The 20,789-nt window shown below is 43.4% G+C and overlaps 1 protein-coding gene across 1 annotated transcript in view; it reads right to left on the bottom strand.

The window, feature by feature from the left end:
* Positions 1-20,789, bottom strand: part of LOC144590910 (uncharacterized) — a gene marked incomplete at its 5' end in the record, with an annotated part of 53,803 nt that overhangs the window by 15,959 nt on the left and 17,055 nt on the right. Inside the window, 9 exons of the mRNA XM_078395273.1 lie at positions 992-1,051; positions 7,452-7,511; positions 9,548-9,607; positions 11,170-11,229; positions 11,315-11,324; positions 13,091-13,150; positions 17,991-18,086; positions 18,877-18,936; positions 20,142-20,237. Coding sequence (XP_078251399.1) covers positions 992-1,051; positions 7,452-7,511; positions 9,548-9,607; positions 11,170-11,229; positions 11,315-11,324; positions 13,091-13,150; positions 17,991-18,086; positions 18,877-18,936; positions 20,142-20,237 — 562 coding nt within the window. The remainder of the gene's footprint in view (positions 1-991; positions 1,052-7,451; positions 7,512-9,547; positions 9,608-11,169; positions 11,230-11,314; positions 11,325-13,090; positions 13,151-17,990; positions 18,087-18,876; positions 18,937-20,141; positions 20,238-20,789) is intronic.

Here is a 20,789-nt window from a genome sequence, read left to right as displayed (position 1 = left end):
TGATACTGTGTGGAAACAGGCCCTTTGGCCCAACTTTCCCACGCCGGCCAACATGTCCCATCTACACTAGTTCCACCCCCCAGCATTTGGTCCCTATTCCTCCAAACCTGTCCTACCAATGTACCTGTCTAACTGCTTCTTGAACATTGGGATAGTCCCTACCCTAATTACCTCCTGTGGCAGCTTGTCCATACATTTACCACCCTTTGTGTGAAAAAGTTAACCCTCAGCTTTCTATTAAATGTTTTCCCCTTCACCTTAAACCAATGTCCTCTGGTCCCCCATTCACCTACTCTGGGCAAGAAACTCTGTACATCTAGCCGATCTATTTGTTTCATTATCTTATACACTTATATAAGATCACCCCTCATCCTCCTGCACTCCAAAGATTGGAGTATCAGCCTACTCAACCTCTGTCTCAAGCTCAGACCCTCTGCCTCAAGCTCAGACCCTCTAGTTTTAGCAACATCCTTGGAAATCTTCTCTGCACCCTTTCCATCTTGACAACATCTTTCCTATAACACGGTACCCAGAACTGAACTCAATACTCTAAATGTGGCCTCATCAATGTCTGAGATAACTATAACATGACCACCCAACTTCTATACTCAATACTCTGGCTGATGAAGGCCAATGTGCAAAATGCCTTTTTGACCACCCGATCTACCTGCGACTCCACCTTCAGGGAACTATGCACCTGCACTCTTAGATCCCTCGGCTCTACAACACTCCCCATAGAACTACCATTCATTGTGTAGGTCCTGCCCATGTTAGACTTCCCAAAAAGCAACACCTCACATTTTTCTGCATTAAATTGGTGTGAAATAGATAATTGATGGACGGCATGAGATCAAGTGCTTTGATCAAGTGTTTTGCCATGTTTACAAAAATTGTGGGTGGCATGATCAAGCATGGCCTATAGTTTTGTACTTGCGTAGATAGTAAATATTACTCTGGAAACATGAACAAGGGATATAGTTGATGCAAATACCTGTTGTGTTGCTGATTGTCATGAGAGTGGTTATCGGTACAGTAATAGTTGTGGTTGGCTCTAAAATGGAAAAAGAAGAGAAAAGACACATTGATGTTAAAGGCAACACAACTCTTTGAAAGTAATAAAACACTTTATTCTATGACAAAGCATTTAAAATTCTGAATATATTTAAATTTGGTGAAGAATTGACCAAGATGTCCCATCGGGAGGCATCGACACCGAACGCAGTCGGCGTTCATCTGCCCCCGTTCTGGGCCCACCAACCACACCTGTGGTTCGCCCAAGCGGAGGCACAGTTCCACCTCCGGGGCATACAGGAGGACAAAACCAGGTTCTACCATCTATTGAGCGTCCTGCCGTCGGAGACGTCCGCACGGGTCGCGCAGTACGTCACCGACCCGCCAGAAACCGGCAAGTATGCGGGCCTCAAGTCGCTGCTGCTGAAAACCTTCGGCCGCAGCCAACAACAGCGGGCCAGCACACTCCTGCACTTACCTGAGCTCGGGGACCGACCGCCGTCGGTCCTCATGACGGAGATGATGACTCTAGCGGGAGAGCACACCAAATGCCTCATGTTCGAGGAGGCATTCCGCGAGAAGCTGCCAGAGGACGTCCGCGTAGTCCTAGCAGACGTTACTTTCGGGGACCCGATGGATTTCGCAGAAAAGGCGGACGCACTGGTCGCGGCAAAGACGAGGCTCCCCGGCTCAGTAAATCGGGTTTCCACACCGGTGAGCGACCGACCGCGCGGCCAAGATGGCGCCCATCCGCCCGCCACTTTTCAAAAAACCCGCCAAACTGCTACGTCGACGGCGGTCATTTTGAAACAGGCCCGCGACATAGAAACACACCAGCGCGGCTGGTGTTTCTTTCATAAACGGTGGGGAGCAGCGGCACGCAACTGTAGAAGCCCCTGCACGTTCTCGAGAAATGCCTCGGCCGATCAAATGTAGAGGCAATCTCGATCGGCCAGAACCATCGCCTCTACCTTGCTGAGCAACATACCGGTACCGTTTTCCTCGTGGACACCGGAGCGATCGTCAGCATTGTGCCTGTATCCTGCCAGGAAGCTCGATCAGTTAAGACCGGCCCCCCACTCATTGCGGTGAACGGCAGCCCTGTCCGTACCTACGGAACACGGGACATGTCCCTGTCCTTTGGTTCCAGGACCTACAACTGGACTTTCATCATCGCGGATGTAGGCCAGGCAATCCTGGGCGCGGATTTCCTTTGGGCTTTCTCATTGAACCCTGACGTCCGCGGGAAGTGCCTGCGACCGTCGTCCAGTAGCGTTGACCCTCCGACCACGACCTCCGACCCGTTTGCTGCGATACTCGCTGAATTCCCGGAGCTCCTAGTCCAGCGTTTCGACACACCTGCCGCCAAGCACGGAGTCGTGCACTTCATCCCTACGGAGGGACCGCCTGTTTTCGCCCGAGCCCGACGCCTACCCCCTGATAAGCTGGCAGTCGCTCGCGAAGAGTTCCTCACTTTGGAACGACTGGGGATCATATGCCCGTCAGACAGCCCATGGGCCTCACCGTTACACATGGTCCCAAAAGCATCTGGGGGGTGGAGACCGTGTGGCGATTACCGACGTCTGAACGCCATCACCACGGCTGACCGATACCCGATCCCGCATATTCAGGATTTTTCCGCCAGCCTGGGGGGTGCCACGGTATTCTCAAAACTGGACTTAATCCGAGGGTATCACCAGATCCCGGTTCACCCTGCAGACATCCCTAAGACCGCCACGATCACCCCGTTCGGGCTTTTTGAGTGGCTGCGGATGCCTTTCGGCATAAAAAACGCCGCCCAGTCGTTTCAACGCCTCATGGACCATGTGGGTCGGGGTATGTCTTTTGTGTTCATCTATCTGGACGATATTCTCGTGGCAAGTCGGTCGGCTAACGAACACCGGTCCCACCTGCGCTCCATATTCCAAAGGTTGCAGGACCACGGTCTGATCCTACACCCGTCCAAATGCCAATTCGGACTATCCTCAGTCGATTTCCTGGGTCATCGGATCACACAGGCCGGTGCCGTTCCCTTGCCCGAGAAGGTGGCTGCTATCCGCTCTTTTCCCCGCCCCGACACTATCAAAGGGTTACAAGAATTTGTAGGAATGGTGAATTTTTACCACCGATTCGTCCCGGCGGCTGCTCGGATCATGCACCCCCTTTTCCAATGCCTCGCGGGTAACCCCACCGAGCTCGTGTGGTCCCCTGCTGCCGAGGCGGCTTTCGCGGCGGCCAAGCTGGCCCTCACGAACGCCACCATGCTCGTCCACCCACACTCCTCTGCCCCCACCGCCCTCACCGTCGATGCCTCCGGCGTGGCGGTGGGAGGCGTCTTAGAACAGCAGGTTAACGGTCTCTGGCACCCTTTGGCGTTTTTCAGCCGCCAGCTCACTCGCCCCGAAATGGCTTACAGTGCCTTTGATCGGGAACTCCTGGCCCTCTACCTGGCGATCCGTCATTTTCGCTATTTTTTAGAGGGCCGCTGTTTCGTGGCCTTCACTGACCACAAGCCACTGACGTTTGCTTTTATGAAGGTATCCGATCCGTGGTCGACCCGCCAGCAGAGACACCTCACTTTCGTTTCGGAATTTACCACCGACGTTCGGCACATTGCGGGTAAACTAAACGCTGTGGCGGATGCCCTGTCCAGACCAGCGGTTTCAGCGGTTGCCGAGGTAAGTTCCGGGGTGGATTTCCAGGAGCTCGCGGAGGCTCAGCGCCTGGAAGACACCCCCTCCCTCTACCCCCACACCACCTCGGGGTTGCGGTTGGCACAGGTAGCCTGTGGTCTCACTGGTACCAAACTCTGGTGCGATATTTCTCTGCCACGCGCCCGCCCGGTAGTGCCCACTTCCATGCGGCGCCAGGTTTTTGATACCATTCACGGCCTGGCACATCCGTCCATCCGGGCCACTTCGGCTCTGGTTGCAGCTTGCTTTGTCTGGCACGGGCTGCGGAGGCAGGTGGCCGCCTGGTCCCGCTCCTGTATCCCTTGTCAAACCTCCAAGGTCCACCGGCACACTCGGCCCCCCGTCCAGCAGTTCACAGTCCCCGCAGTCCGATTCCTCCACATCCATGTGGATCTCGTCGGCCCGTTACCCCACTCCAGGGGTAAATTGAGTGGTGTACAGTGGTAGCTCAGCTGTTGTTGTCTTTGACTATATGCCATGAAACAAAACAAATGTACATTATAATTTTCTTTGGTTAGAATAATTATTTTTTCTGAAAAATCTCCTGACTACATTTAACCGCATCTATAGAATTGCTCAATTTTTTACATTGTTTAAGTCTGAAGTGATCTCTAGTTTGGCAATTGGAGTAAATTGCCAAAGACAATGATCAATTTTTGCCTGTTGCTTGTCTCTTGCTTTGCAAAATGTGAATGAGAAAGCGTGGTAACATAGAACTACCTTGAAATGGGTGATTGATGGTCGGCAAGAGATTGTGCTTTGATCAATTGTTTTGGCATGTTTTAGAAAAATTGTAGGTACCACGATCAAGCATCGCCCATGGTTTGGTATATGGTTTGGTACCACTGCGCACTGATCTTCATGGAAACGTGCCTCAACGCGCTGGTTCCCGATGGGGCTGTGGAGCTCACAAACCGGTCACTACATCGTGCAGACAGAACAAAGGACTCCGGTAAGAGCAAGGTTGGGGGGCTCTGTATCTTCATTAACAGTGACTGGTGCACCAACCACACTGAAATAGAGAGGTACTGTTCCCCAGATCTGGAAAACCTACTGCTTAAATGTAGACCGTTTTACCTGCCTCGGGAATTCTCTTTATTTATCATAATGGCTGTATACATTCCTCCACAAGCTAATGCTAATCTTGCGTTAGCACAGCTGCACTTGGCCATCAGTAAGCAGCAGGATGCTCACCCCAAGGGCGCCTTCATTGTTGCAGGAGACTTTAACCAGGTCGATCTATGAGCTGTGCTCCACAAATTCCACCAGCATGTGCAGTGCCTACCAAGGGCTCAAACACGCTGGACAAATTAAACACTAACATCAAGGACTCATACAAAGCTCTCCCCTGGTTACCCCTGTGACAATCTGACGACCTTTCACTGATCCTGATGCCAGCATACACACCTCTCATCCGCAAGACCAAACCTGTAATAAAGACAGTCAAAAAATGGCCTGAGGAATCCACCTTACAACTCCAGGACTGCTTTGAACGCACCCACTGGGACCTGTTTGCACAACAGGCACCCATGGCACAGAGGTAGACTTGGAGGAGTACACATCCACTGTGCTCTCCTACATCAACAGCTGTGTGGAGAATGTCACAGAGGACAAGAAGATTCCTAACCGTAAACCGTGGATGAATAAAGAGGTACAAAATCTGCTAAAATGCCTTTAAATCCAATGTTGCCAGGTCAAACCTGAAAAAAGGCATAAAAAAGGGCCAAAGACCTCCACAGACTACTCGTGGATGACCACTTCAAAAGCACTGACACCAGAAGCATGTGGCAAGGCATCAGGGATATCACTGATTACAAGAGCAACCCTGCCTGACACAAAGTGATGTCACACTGGCCAACATCTTTGCTCGCTTTGAAACCGGAATCAACAACATGAGCGGTAAAATTCCAGCCTCGGAGGATGATCAGGTGCTCACACTGAGCACACATGAAGTATAGCGCGCGCTGCAGAGGATCAATCCACGCAAGGCTGCAGGCCCGGATGGAGTCCCAGGACGGGTACTTAACGACTGTGCTGACCAGCTTGCTGAAGTATTCACAAAGATCTTCAATCTGTTTCTATCTCTGGCAACGGTCCCAAAGTGCCTGAAGCCAGCCACCAGTGCCGGTGCTGAACAAAGCAAGCATCAGCAACCTGAATGACTATCGTCCAGTTGCCCTCATACCGATAATTATGAAGTGCTTTGAAAGGTTGGTCCTCTCCCACATCAAAGCCACCATCCCTGCCTCACTAGATCCACATTAATTCACATACAGAGCAAATAGATCCACAGAGGACGCCATCTCTCTGGCTCTTCATACCGTCTTGACTCATCTGGAGAGACAGGGAACATACGCGAGGATGCTGTTTATAGACGATAGCTCTGCCTTCAACACAGTCACCCCACCAAGCTCACCTCCAAACTCCACCAGCTAGGCCTCAGCTCGCCTATGTGCAACTGGATCCTGAAATTCCTGACGGAGCGCCCTCAGGCAGTGAGACTGGGCCGCCACCTATCCTCCACCACCACCCTGAGTACCGGTACACTGCACGGTTGTATATTGAGCCCCATCCTCTACTCCCTCTTCACACATGACTGTGTCCATGTATTCGCCACCAACACCATCGTCAAATTTGCGGATGACACAACGGTGATCAGGCTGATCTCCAACGGCGATGAATCAGCTTATAGAGCGGAGGTGCAGAACCTGGCGAGCTGGTGCTCAGAGAACAACCTGTCCCTAAACACATCAAAAACCTTGGAGCTAATTATCAACTTTAGAAGGTCACAGAATGGGGAATACGCTCCAGTCCTCATCAATGGGGACGAAGTGGTGAGAGTGTCCAGCTTCAGGTTACTGGGCACACACGTTTCACAGGACCTCACATGAGCCACAAACACTGCTGCACTAGTCAAAAATGCACAGCAACAGCTGTTTTTCCAGAGAATGTTAAAAAAAGGTCGGTCTGCCACAACAGCTTCTGATGACCTTCTACCGCTGCACCACAGAGAGCATACTGACATACGGCATCTATGTGTGGTATCTCAGCTGCACAGCAGCGGATAGGAAAGCTCTTCAGCGGGTCGTCTGCAGAGCGCAGAGGATTATTGGGATACAGCAACCAGCCCTGGAGGACATCTACATGCACGCTGCCTCAGGAAAGCCATCAGCATCTACAAGGACTCCACACACCCATGCCACCATCTGTTTGAACTACTCCCATCTGGCAGACGGTACAAGGCCTTCTTTGCCCGCATCTCCAGACTAAGAAACAGCTTTATCTCTAGAGCTATAGCTGCTCTGAATCGGTCCTGCTGAGAGCCCGCCATGATCTGTCTCTGCCCCCAGGGTCATCTGGCACAACTGACCCCTGCATGAACCTTTGTTTGCACTTTACCTTGTTCCTCCTTTTTTCGTTCCCCCCCCTTTTGTTGTTTTCATTTTCGCCGTGATTTATTTATATATTTACTAGCATCGATATGGAAGTGACATTCTCAATCTCATTGTACTTGTACAATGACAATAAAAGATATTTTTTTGCATTGTGTAGATAGTAAATATCAGTGTAGAAAGGAACTGCAGATGCTGGGTAAAACCAGAGTTAGACACAAAAAGCTGGAGTCACTAGGTGGGTCCGACAGCACCTCTGGGGAAAAGGTAAAGGTGGCGTTTGGGGTCGAGTCCCTTCTTCAGTATTTTCTTAAATATGAGTCTGGGAAGATGAACGAGAGATACATAATTATACCTGTTGTTTTGCTGCTTGTGATGGGAGTGGTTGTAGGTGCAGTAGTTGTTGTTGTTTGCTCTAAAATGGAAAAAGAAGAGAAAAAACACAGTGATATTAAAGGCAACATAATTCTTGAAAGTAATAAAACACTTTATCTACGACAAAACATTTCAACTATTGAAGAGAAAATAAAATGTTGAGAAGAAATGCTCAATAAGATTTGATCAGTATGCTGTTTTATTGGAAATTGGAGATCTAACTACATTTATGTTCTTGATTGTCAGGTAAGTGCGATGGATTGTAATTTGTTCTTGGTCTTATGCATGAAAGGTCACCTGTTATTCCACAGTGAAATGTTTGAACTTCTGGTAGTGACTGCTTTGAAATTCTGCCTGCAGATTACAATCTAAATTTGTGATGTAATTGTAATGTGATGCATTTATAAAGTATTGACATTTTTTATGCATCTCTGAGTATTAAATTGCATGTAAATTATTTGAATCAGAACTTTAACAGGTTGAAATTTCACAGACCATACAACATTAAACGGTTTTAATTTGGGGATGATAGTCAAAACTCAAACTTTGAATAATAGCGTAGGAATACATGTTAACAACACAAAGTTTTAAAAATCTTTGCAATACAAGGTGCCTGTCAAGGTTGCTGTTGACTCAGTTGCCTAAGAAGTCAAACTGACCAAAGCTTCCCTATGCACAAAAAATACTGGGCTTTACTAGGATATCTACTCTTAGAAATTATATAAAGTATCCCTAAAATTCTAAGCTGACTAGATATTTGTTTTCCTATTGAAGACAAATATTGGCATCTTATAAAATACTGGGCTGTACTAGGATATCTACTCTTAGAAGTTATATAAAGTATCCCTAATATTCTAAGCTTAATACATTTATTTGTTTTTGTTATGAAGACAAATATTAGCATCTTGTAATCAGCTACCTGCTAACTAAGCCATGGAACTGCAGCTGATTTCCAATTGGCAAAGGCTCCATGATTTGGTGAGGGGATTACAATATTGACTGGATTTCCATCTGAGTCAGATGAAAGCAGGCACAGGATACTGATTTAGGTTGATCAATCATGACCATATTGAATTGCAGTGCAGGCTCAAAGGGCCGAATGGCCTACTCCTGCACCAATTTTCTATGATTCGACGTTTCTATGAGACAAATGTGTTAGGCATGCAAATTATTGCTGAGAAATGGCTCCATATGTACCACCAATCACTACGGTCTAATGTGTGGTTCGTAATGTTTAAACTATGCTTCCTGATTGGAGAGGAGCTGGGAAAATATGATAATTGAGTGGTTAACAGTGATGGCTCAGCTATTGTTGTCTTTGACTATATGCCATGTAACAAAGCAAATGTACATCATAATTTTCTTCTTTTAGTGGAATGAATTATTTTCTAAAAAATCTCCTGACTACATTTAGCTACATCTATATAATTACTTCATTTATTACAATAATTGTGTGAAGTGATCATTTGAAGTTTGGCCATTTTCAAGATTCAAGATTCAAGATTCAAGATAGCTTTATTTGTCATCCAATATTGGACGAAATTCAGTCACCCACAGTCCAACAATAAAAGCATTAAATAGGCATTAAAATTACACAACCCCAAAAACACACAAAAAAAGAAACATCCATCAAAGAAACATCCATCACAGTGAGTCTCCTCCAGTCCTCTCCTCACTGTGATGGAAGGCCACAATGTCTTTCCCTTCTCCTGCTGACATTTTGAAGTAAGTTGGCAAAAACAATAATCAATCTTTTTCTATTGCTTTTCTCTTGCTTTGCAAAATGTGGATGAGAAAGCATGATAACAGACCTAGCGTGAGATGGGTGATTGATGGTCAGCATGAGATTGTACTTTGATCAATTGTTTTGGCATGTTTTAGCAATATTAGTGTATAAAGGAACAGCAGATGCTGATTTAAACCGAATGGAGACACAAAAAGCTGGAGTAACAGCAGGTCAGACAGCATCTCTGTGGAAAAGGATTAGGTGACCTTTGGGGTCGAGACCCTTCTTCAGTGTTTTCTTAAATATGACTAGGATGATGAAGAAGGCATACAGTTGATGCATAATCATACCTGTTGTTTTGTTGCTTGTGGTGGGAGTGGTTGTAGGTACAGTAGTAATTTTGGTTGGCTCTAAAATGGAAAAAGAAGAGAAAAGACAAATTGATATTAAAGGCAACATAATTCTTTGAAAGTAATGAAACACTTTATTCTGCGACAAAACATTTCAACTACTGAAGAGAAAATTAAATTTTGAGAAGAAATGCTCAATAAGATTTGATCAGTATGCTGTTGAATTAGAACTTGGAGATCTAACTAAATTTCTGTTCTTGATTGTCAGGTAAGTGCTATGGATTATAATATTTTCTTGGTCTTAGAAACATAGAAAATAGGTGCAGGAGGAGGCCATTTGGCCCTTTGAGCCTGCACCGCCATTCATTGTTATCACGGCTGATCATCCACAATCAGTAACCTGTGCCTGCCTTCTCCCCATATCCCTTGATTCCACTCGCCCCAAGAGCTCTATCTAACTCTCTTTTAAATTCATCCAGTGAATTGGCCTCCAAAGCCTTCTGTGGCAGAGAATTCCACAAATTCACAATTCTCTGGGTGAAAAAGTTTCTTCTCACCTCAGTTTTAAATGGCCTCACCTTTACTGTGGCCCCTGGCTCTGGACTCCCCAAAATTGGGAACATTTTTCTTGCATCTAGCTTGTCCAGTCTTTTTATAATTTTATACTTCTCTTTCAGATCTCCTCTCATCCTTCTAAACTCCAGTGAATACTAGCCCAGTCTTTCCAATCTTTCCTCATATGACAGACCCGCCATCCCGGGATTTTTTTTTCCTTTTTCTCTTATGCATGAAAGGTCACCTGTTACTCCACAGAAAATAGTTTGGTCTTCTGGTTGTGAATGTTTTGCAATTCTGCTTGCAGGTTTTCAATCTACATTTGTGATGTAATTGTTATGTGATGAATTTATTAAGTAGTGACATTCTTTACACATTGCTGAGTATTAAATTGCATGTAAAATACTTGAATCAGAACTTTAACAGGTTGAAATTTCATGGACCATACAACATTAGATGGTTTTAATTTGGGGATGACTGTCGAAACTAGAACTAGCTCGGCCGCGGGACTTTTCATCGCTGGTGCGGCTCGGCCGCTGGACTTAACAGTGCCCGGTGCGGCTTGGCTGCGGGGCCTTCCATCGCCCGGTGCGGCTCGGCCACGGGACCTAACATCGCCCGGCGCGGCTTGGCCGCGGGACTTAGCTGCGCACGGCTCGGCCGCGGGGCCTTCCATCGCCCGGCTCGGCCGCGAGACGTTTCAGCGCCCGGTGCGACTCGGCCGCGGGGACTGTGCGGGTCGGTCGGGGATGAGTGGAAGTTTTGTTGCCTCCATCACAGTGAGGGGGTGTTTGGAGTCACTGTGATGGACGTTTGCGTTGGGGTCATGTGTCTTGTGTTCTTTTTTTTTTTTTTGTGTGACTGCTATGTAATTTCGTTCGGTACCTTGGTACCGAATGACAAATAAAGCTCTGTTGACTGTTGACTGTTGATAATAGCCGAGGAATACACGTTAACAAGTCACATTTTTTTAACAATTGTTAATTGGCTTTAGTCCACTTTTGAAATAACCATAACTATAACAAGGAACCTCTCAAGATTGCTGTTGACTCAGTTGGATGTTATACCTGTTGTTTTGCTGCTTGTGGTGGGAATGGTTGTAGGTGCAGTAGTAATTGTGGTTGGCTCTAAAATGGAAAAAGAAGACAAAAGACACATTGATGTTTAAAGCAACATAATTATTTGAAAGTAATAAAACACTTTATTCTATACCTTTCTACTGCTAAAAAGAAAATAACATTTGGTGCAGAAATGCTCAATAATATTTGATCGGTATGCTGTTTTATTGGAACTTGGAGATCTAACTAAATCTATGTTCTTGATTGTTAGGTAAGTGCTATGTATTGTAATTTGTTCTTGGTCTTACGCATGAAAGGTCACTTGTTATTCCACACTGAAAAAGTTGGACTTCTGGTCGTGACTGCTTTGAAATTCTGTCTGCAGGTTTCAATTTACATTTGTGATGTTATTGTAATGTGATGAATTTATTTAGTATTGATGTTAAAGGCAACATAACTATAGCAATAAAACACATTACCAGAAAGGTCAGTGTAGGAATGGGAAGGGGAATTAAAGTGAATGGCCAACCGGGAGATCAGGTAGGACCAGGTGGACTGAGCGAAGGTGTTCAATGAAACCATCGCCCAGTCTACGCTTGGTTTCGCTGATGTATAAGTATCCACATCTTGAACGACGGATACAGTAGATGAGGTTGGAGGAGGTGCAAGTGAACCTCTTCCTAACCTGAAAGGACTGTCGGGGTCCCTGGACAGGATCGTGGGAGGAGGTATAGCGACAGATGTTGCACCTCCTGCGGTTGCAGGGGACGGTACCTGGGGAGGGGGTGGTTTGGGTCGGAAGGGATGAGTTACTCAGGGAGTTGCGGAGGGAACGGTCTCTCTGGAAGGCGGATAGGTGTGAAGATGGGAAGAAGTGACTTGTGGTGGGATCCCGTTGGAGGTGGCAAAAACGTCAGAGGATTATAGGTTATATGCGATTGCTGTTGGGGTGAAAGGTAAGGACTAGGGGGAGTCTGTCTCTGTTGCGAATCGGGGGAGGGGGAGCAAGGGTGGAGCTGTGGGGCACCGAGGAGACATGAGTGAAGGCCTCATCTATGATGGGAGAGGGTAACCGCCATTCCCTAAAGAATGAGGACATCTAGGATGCCCGGGTATGGAACATCTCATCTTGGGAGCAAATGCGGTGTAGACGGAGGAATTGGGAGTAGAGGAGAGAGTCTTTGCAGGAAGCAGGGTTTGGGAAAAGTGTAGTCTAGATCATTGTGGGAGTCAGTGGGTTTGTAATAGGCATCAGGCGATAGTCTACCTCCTGTGATGGAGACGGTGATATCAAGAAAGGGGAGGGAGATGTCGGAGGTGGCCCAAGTGAATTTGAGTGCAGGATGGATGTTAGTGGTTAATAAAGTCCATGAGTTCTGCATGGGTGCAGGAGGTAGCACCGATGCAGTCGTCAATGTAATGGACATAGAGTTTGGGGATAGGGCTAGTGCTCGCCTGGAACAAGGATTGCTCAACGAATCCTTCAAAGAGGCAGGCATAGCTGGGGCCCATGCGGGTGTCTGAAGAAGGGTCTTGACCCGAAAATTCAGCCATTCTTTCTCTCCCGAGATGCCGGGACCCGCTGAGTTACTCCAGCATTTTGTGTCAACCGTCAGGTGCCCATAGCTACGCCTTGGACTTGGAGGAAGTGGGAGGAGCTGGAGAACTTGTTAAGGGTGAGGACCAGGGGAGTAGAGTATTAGTGGAGGGCAGGAGAGTTTGGACCTGGGGGATAGGATGGAGTCCAGGTAGGTGGAATTCATTTCAGTGGGACTGGAGCAGGCAGAAACAATGGGTCTACCAGGGCAGTTGTGTGCATGGATTTTGAGGAGAAGGTAAAACTGGGCCATGCGGTGCTTGGAAACTATAAGGTTGGGGACAAATATGTCTGAGAAGATGAACAATGGAGAGAGTTGATGCATAATTATACCTGATGGTTTGCTGCTTGTGGCGGGCGTGGTTGCAGGTGGAGTAGTAGTTGTGGTTGGCTCTAAAATGGAAAAAAGAAGAGAAAACACTCATTGATGTTAAAGGTAACATAATTCTTTGAAAGTAATAAAACACTTTATTCTACAACAAAGCCTTTAAAATACTGAAGAGATAATTAAATTTGGTGAAGAATTGCTCAATGACTTGAACAAAATGCTGTTTTATTAGAACTTGGAATCTAACTACATTTTTAAAATATTTGCATTTGTTCTTTGCCCACTTTGATTTTATACATTGATTTTAAAGGCAACATAATTCTTTGAAAGTAATAAATATGTTTCGGTGAGGTTTCCCCTCATCCTTCTACACTCTAGTGAATACTGGCCCGGTTTTGTCAAAGGGACATTATATGTTAACCCAGCCATACCCGAGATCATTCTCGTAAACCTCCTCTGGAGACTCTCCAAGAACAGCACACCCCTCCTCAGATATGGAGCCCAAAACTGCTCATAATACTCCAAATGCAGTCGGCCCAGTGCCTTATAAAGCCTCAGCATTACATTCCTGTTTTTATATTCTGGTCCTCTCAAAATAAATGTTAACATTGCATTTGCCTTCCTTACTACCAATTCAACTTGCAAATTATCCTTTTGGGAATCCTGCACCAGCACTCCCCTTTACACCTCTGATTTTTGAATCCATTTGCCATTTAAAAAATAGTCCATGCCTTATTCCTACTACCAAAATGCATGACTGCACACTTTGCTACACTGTATTCCATCTGCCACTTCTTTGCCCACTCTCCCAACTTGTCCAAGTCCTTCTGCAGAGTTCCTGCTTTCTCTACATTACCTTCCCCTTCACCTATCTTTGCATCATCCATAAACTTGGCCACAAAGCTATCAATTCCCTCATCCAAATCTTTGATATACAACGTGAAGGGCAGCAGCCCCAACACCGACGCCTGCGGAACTCCGCGAGTCACTGGCAGCCAACCGGAAAAAGCCCCCTTCATTGTCACTCTTTGCCTTCTGCCATTCAGCCAGCCTTCTATCAATGCTACTATGTTCCCTAGAATACCAGATCTCATCTTCTTTAGCAGTCTCATGTGCGGCATCTTATCAAAGGCTTCCTGAAATCCCAGGTAAATACCATCCACTGACTCTCCATTGCCTATCCTGCTATTTACTTCAGCAAAGAATTTCAATGGGTTCATCAGGCAAGATTTCCCTTTCACAAAACCATACTGACTTTGGCTTATTTTATTGTGTGCTTGTAAGTACTCAGAAACCTCATCCTTTATAATGAACTCTAAAATCTTATGAACTACTGAAGTCAGGCTCACCAGCCACAGTTTCCACTACACTGCTTTGCTCCATTCTTTAACAGCGGAGTAATATTTGCAAATTTCCAATAGTCTGGAGCCACTCGTGATTCCATGCTGACTTTGGACTATATAATCATGTCAGTTAAAATACATGGCAGCATATTCATGCCTACAATTGTCAATTGTGTAAAATGTCCCTGAAAGTCCAAGCTGAATTTGAATATTTGATTTAGATCTGCTGCTATTTTACAACCAAATAAGCATCCATGATATTACAAATGATAAATGATTAATTGTTTGACTTATTATTAGCTTATTTGACTATTTGCATGATATTGCTACTTAACCTATTGAAGTGATTATAAAAGCAATTGCTTTTCTAACTGACATCAACGTGTTAGGCAACAAAATTATACCCCAGTTATGACTATATTTCTGTCATCAATTACAACAGTCTAATCTGGGATCCGACTTTTTAATCCATGTTTAGTGATGGGAGAGGCGTTGAAAATTTGATCATTGAGTGCCTCACAGAGAAGACTGCTCCGATGTTACCTTTGGCTTTACATGATGTATTATACAAGACATGAGAAAGCAAATTTACACATACTTTTCTTTTTCATGTGACCTATTCTGCTCTTGTAATATTTTCCTGACCGCATGGTGCTGTTGCTATGGAATTATTCAGTGCTACTCAATATATAACTGTGAACTGATCGATGGTTTGGCCTCTTTGAGGAATATTGGTTGATATTAAGATCAAGCATCATCTATTGTTTGGCACTTGTGCAGGTAATTAATGAATCATTTTAAAAATCTGATCAGTGAATGCTGGTGCTACATTATCCTAGTACCTGTTGTTTCGCTGCTAGTGGCGGGTGTAGTCGATGCAGTGGCAGTTGTTGCTCTTGGTTCTGTGAATGAAATGAAGATGAGACATTAATGGATATTGAATGGGAATTGGATGCTTTTTGTTTCACAAATCGTGTCAAGTGCAGAAGTGAAAGTTGAACTGATGAGAAGAAATGTATAATTGGGTGGATAATATTTGGAGTTCTGATGAAACTTTGGTATGTAATTGTATTCTCTGTGTTATGCATGGAATTGTCCATACTATTGCACAATGCCTCAATTAGTTGTCATCAACTGAAAAATATTGAATTTGTTCCTGTAATTTTGATGGTGTATTTGCTGTTAGCTTTAGAATTCTCATCCAGTGGATACCTGAATTGGCCAATTGTGAGCATTCCACTGCCTATAATTTCTTTGCACTAAAGAGTAACACTTTCTAATTTCCATAGATATTTTGAATTTAGCTAGTTTCATTTTACTGTTGTTATTTATAGCCAGAATCATGGATAAAACTGAAATGTTTGAGAATGTAGCCACAATCAAGAACTGAAATATTCGCAAAAAATTAGTATGCTGGACTATATTTCTTGGATAAAAGGAGGTTGAATTATATAGGAATAGATAGGATACGCTCTTAGTATAAGGAAGGTTGACATAAGTTCTATCATTATTTCTAATTTTCCTTTGCCCCATTTGGAGTATGAGTTTTAATTTATGGTACCTTTCCTTGTTGATGTAGATATAAAAAATTAAAAATTGACAACTTTTTTTTCTTTTTCATGTGCCTTATTCTCCTCTTGTAATATTCCTCTGACTGCACTGTGCTGTTTCTATAGAATTGTTCAATAATACACAGTGTATAACTGTGAACTGATCAATTGTTTGGCCATTTCAGGAACATAGAATGATCAAACATCATGCTGCTAGTGGCGGACGTAGTCGATGCAGAGGCAGTTGTTGTGCTTGGTTCTGGGAATAAAATGAAGATGTGACATCAGTGGATATTGAAAGGAAATTGGGCTCTCTTTGTTTCACAATTCAGGTATAGTGCAGCAGTGAAAATTAAACTGACAAAAGGAAATGTTAACAATGCATTCAATGAAGAATTGGGTAGATAACATTTGGAATTCTGATGAAAATTAGAAATAATGAAAAAGTTTGGCATAGAATTGTTTACTGTAATGCACAGAATTGTCACCATGTTATTGCACGGTTTCATGTCGTTGTCATCAACTGAAAATACTGAATTTGTGCATGCAGTTTTAATTGAGCATTTGCTGATATAGTTAGAATTCTGCGTCCTTTAGTTACCTGAATTCATTGGTCATTTGTGAGCAATACACTGCATATAATATTTTTGCACTGGACATTAACTGGATATTTTGATCTTGGATAGTTTCATGAGACTGTTGTTATTCAAGCCAAGAACATTGGACAAAACTACAATCAATTAGAGGATGTAGCCCATATGAACACCAGAAATATATGTGATAGTTGAGCAGGCTTGGACTTTATTTCTTGGATAAAATGAGGCTAAAAATAGACTCTATCAGTTACAACAACCTAACCTGGGATCCTGATATTTAGTGACGGAAAAGGCTTTTTGAAAATTTAATCAATGACTGCCTCACAAAAACTGCCCTGTTTTTACCTTCGACTCTACATTATGCATCAAACAGGCATCAGAAAGCAAACTAGCAGCATGCATTTCTTTTTTTGCAACTTATTTTCGCTTAGAATATTCTCCTCACCACTCTGTGCTGGTTTCTATCGCATCAGCAAATAACTGCAAACTGATCGATGGTTTGGCATCTTTTAGGGACATTGGTTGATGTAAAGATCAAGCATCATCTATTGTTTGTCTCTTGTGTAGGTAAGTAATGAATCATTTTAAAGTCTGATCAGTGAATCCTGGTGCTGCATTATCCTAGTACCTGTTGTTTCGCTGCTAGTGGCGGACATAGTCGATGCAGTGGCAGTTGTGCTTGGTTCTGAGAATGAAATGAAGATGTGACATCAATGAAGATTGAAAGGAAATTGGACACTTTGTTAAAATGCAGCAGCGAACGATGAACTGATGAGATGAAACGTTAAAGGGGATGAAAACAACCAACGAATAATTGGATGGATAACATTCGAAGTTCTGATGAAACTTAAGAATTATGATAAACTTTGATGTGGAATTATTTTCTTTGTGTTAGGTATGGACTTGCCACCGTGCTATTACACAATGTATCGTGTAGTTGTCATCAACTGAAAATATTGAATTTGTGCATGCAGTTTTGATTGAGTATTTGCTGTTAGCTTTAGAATTCACATTCATTAGTTACCTGAATTAATTGGACAACTCTGAGCATTCCACCGCCTATAATTTCTTTGCACTAAACATTCACTCTTTCTAATTTCCATAGATATTTTTAATTTGGCTGGTTTCGCTTTACTGTTATTATTCATGGCTAGTATCTTGGACAAAACTGCAATAATTTTGAGGATGTGGCCACAATCAAGAACTGAAATATTCATAAAAAATGGGTAGGGTTGGACTTTATTTCTTGGATAAAAGGAGGCTGAACGTTGATCTTATACAGGTGTATGAAATCAAATAGGAATAGATAGGATAGGATAGGATACTCTCTGGGTCTACGGACGGTTGACACAAGTTTGATCATTTTTTCTAATTTTCCCTTGACGCATTTAGAATACAGGTTGCAATTTACGGTACCTGGCACTGTTGATGTTGATTCAGTTGTATAAGGCGTCATTGTTGTACTTTGCTCTGTGGTCCTGGTCGCTGCTGCGCTTGCAAAAGTTGTCGAAACTTCACATATGGAAAGAAATGTCAGTTAATATACATGGCAGCACTCTCATGGCTAAACTTATAAATTGTGTAAAATATCCATGGGAGTCCAAGCTGAATTTGATCATTTGATTTTGTAAATCTGATGATGCATATTAGCAACATGCAGTCATGTAAGTGGTAACTGGTTCATTGAATCTGCTGCTGTTTTCCAAAACAAAGGAGCATCCACAATATTACAAATAATAAATTAATAATTGCTTGACTTTTCTTATTGACTTACTTGACTATTTGCATGGTACTTCCTGCTTAATCTATTGGGTTGATTACAATAGCATCTGCTATTCTAACTAATATCAAAGTGTCAAAATGTGAAGCAAAAAAAAAAAGCCTCAGTTATCATTCTATTTCTGTCATCAATTATGACAACCTAATCTGGGATCCGGATGTTTAATCCATGTTCAGTGATGGGATAGGTGCTTTGAAAAGTTGCTTCTTGAGTGCCTCACAGAGATGACTGGTATGCTGTTGCCTTTGGCTTAACATTATGTATTATATAGACATAAAAAAATATATATTTTTCTTTTTAATGTGACTTATTCTCCTCTTGTAATATTCCCCTGACTGCACTGTGCTGTTTCTATAGAATTGTGCAATAATACACTGTGAACTGATCAATGGTTTGGTTACTTTCAGGAACATTGGTTGATAGAATGATCAAGCATCATCTATTGTTTGTCACTTGTGTTGGCAAGCAATGTATCATTTTAAAGTCTGATCAGTGAATGCTGGTGCTGCATTATCCTCGTACCTGTTGTTTCACTGCTAGTGGCGGACGTAGTCGATGCAGTGGCAGTTGTTATGCTTGGTTCTGGGAATGAAATGAAGATGAGACATAAAATGTTTTGAAAGGAAATTGGACTCTTTTTGTTTCACAATTCAGGTAAAGTGCAGCAGTGAAAATTAAACTGACGACAAGAAATGTTATCAAAGCATTGGGTGGATAACATTTGGAATTCTGATGAGTATCAGGAATCATGAAAAGTTTTGGCATGGAATTGTTTTCTCTGTGTTATGCACAGAATGTTTTCACCGTGTTACTGCACAATGTTTCATGTAATATTCTTCAAATGAAAATATTGAATGTGTGTATGCAGTCTTGATTGAGTATTTTCCACTGGATTGAGAATTCTGCATTCTTTAGTTATCGGAATTAAGTGGCCATTTCTGAGCAATCCACTGCCTACAATTCATTAACATTAGACGGCATGGTGGCGCAGCGGTAAAGTTGCTGCCTAACAGCGCCAGAGAACTGGGTTCGATCCTGACTACGGGTGCTGTCTGTTTGGAATTTGTACGTTCACCTTGTGACCTGTGTCGGTTTAATCCGGGTGCTCTGGTTTCGCTCCACAGTCCAAGGAAGTACAGGTTAGTAGGCTAATTGGTAACATTGTAAATTGTCCCTCGTGTACGTGTAGGGTGTTGTTAGTGTGCGAGGATCCTTGGTCGGTGCAGACTCGGCAGGCCAAAGGGTGTGTTTCCACGTTCTATTTCTAAACTAAACTGAACAAGACATTAACCCTTTCTAATTTCCGTAGATATTTTGAACTTTATCCCAGAATGGGGGCATTTAGAACTAGAGGGCATAGTTGTAAGATGAGATGGGAAATAATATGAACCTGAAGGGCAACTTTGTCAAAAAATGTGATACGAAGCACGGATCTATATGAAATTGTTGATGCACGTGCAACAAATAACATTTTTAAATAGGGTTCTGGGTATCTGGAACAATTATCCAGATGAAGTAGAAGGCAGGAGCAGTAATAATGTTGAAAAGACATTTGCGCAGGTGCATGGATTGGAAAGGTTTAGAGTGATATGGAACCGCCGTGGGAAAAGAGTACTAGCATCAATGGCTGATCATGCGTGGCATGGACAAATTGGGACATAGAGCTTATTTCCATTCTGTATGACACAATTACTCTCTGAGTCCAAGGTAGGTTGAAAGACAAGTTTTATAATTATTTATAATTTTCCCTTGCACAGATTTGAAGTAGGAGTTGTAATTTATGGTACCTGTCTCTGTTGATGTTGATTCAGTTGTATAAGTCGTCATTGTTGTACTTTGATCTGTGGACCTGGTCGCTGCTGCTCTTGCAGAAGTTGTCGAAGCTTCACAGATGCAGAGAAATGTCAGTTAAAATACAAGGCAGCACTCTCATGGCTACACTTGTAAATTGTGCAAAATATTTAGTATTGGGAGAGGCGTTTTGACAAAGGAGTCGTTGAGTGTCTCACAGAAAACCACCCTGTTGTTACCTCCGACTTTACATTTTCCATCATACCGACATAAGAAAGCAAACTAATAGCATGCTTTTTTTAAATGCAACTTATTTTCCACAAAATATTCTCCTCACCACACTGCTGTTTCTAGAGAATTGTTTAATAAGACTCAGCAAATAACTGTTAAATGATCGTTTGGCCTTTATGCGATACAATGGATGATATAAAGATCAAGCATCATCTATTGTTTTTCACTTGTGTTGGTAAATATTGTATCTTTTTAAAGTCTGATCAGTGAATGATGGTGCTGCATTATCCTAGTACCTATTATTTCGCTGCTAGTGGCGGACGTAATCGATGCAGTTGCAGTTGTTGTGCTTGGTTCTGAGAATGAAATGAAGTTGTGACATCAATGGATATTTTGCATAAAGCATGGAAAGT

Source organism: Rhinoraja longicauda, unplaced genomic scaffold, assembly GCF_053455715.1.
Source record: "Rhinoraja longicauda isolate Sanriku21f unplaced genomic scaffold, sRhiLon1.1 Scf000393, whole genome shotgun sequence".
Lineage (NCBI taxonomy): Eukaryota > Metazoa > Chordata > Chondrichthyes > Rajiformes > Arhynchobatidae > Rhinoraja > Rhinoraja longicauda.
The sequence above is the reverse complement of the archived record's forward strand: the minus strand, read 5'-3'. Positions and strand labels throughout refer to the sequence as shown.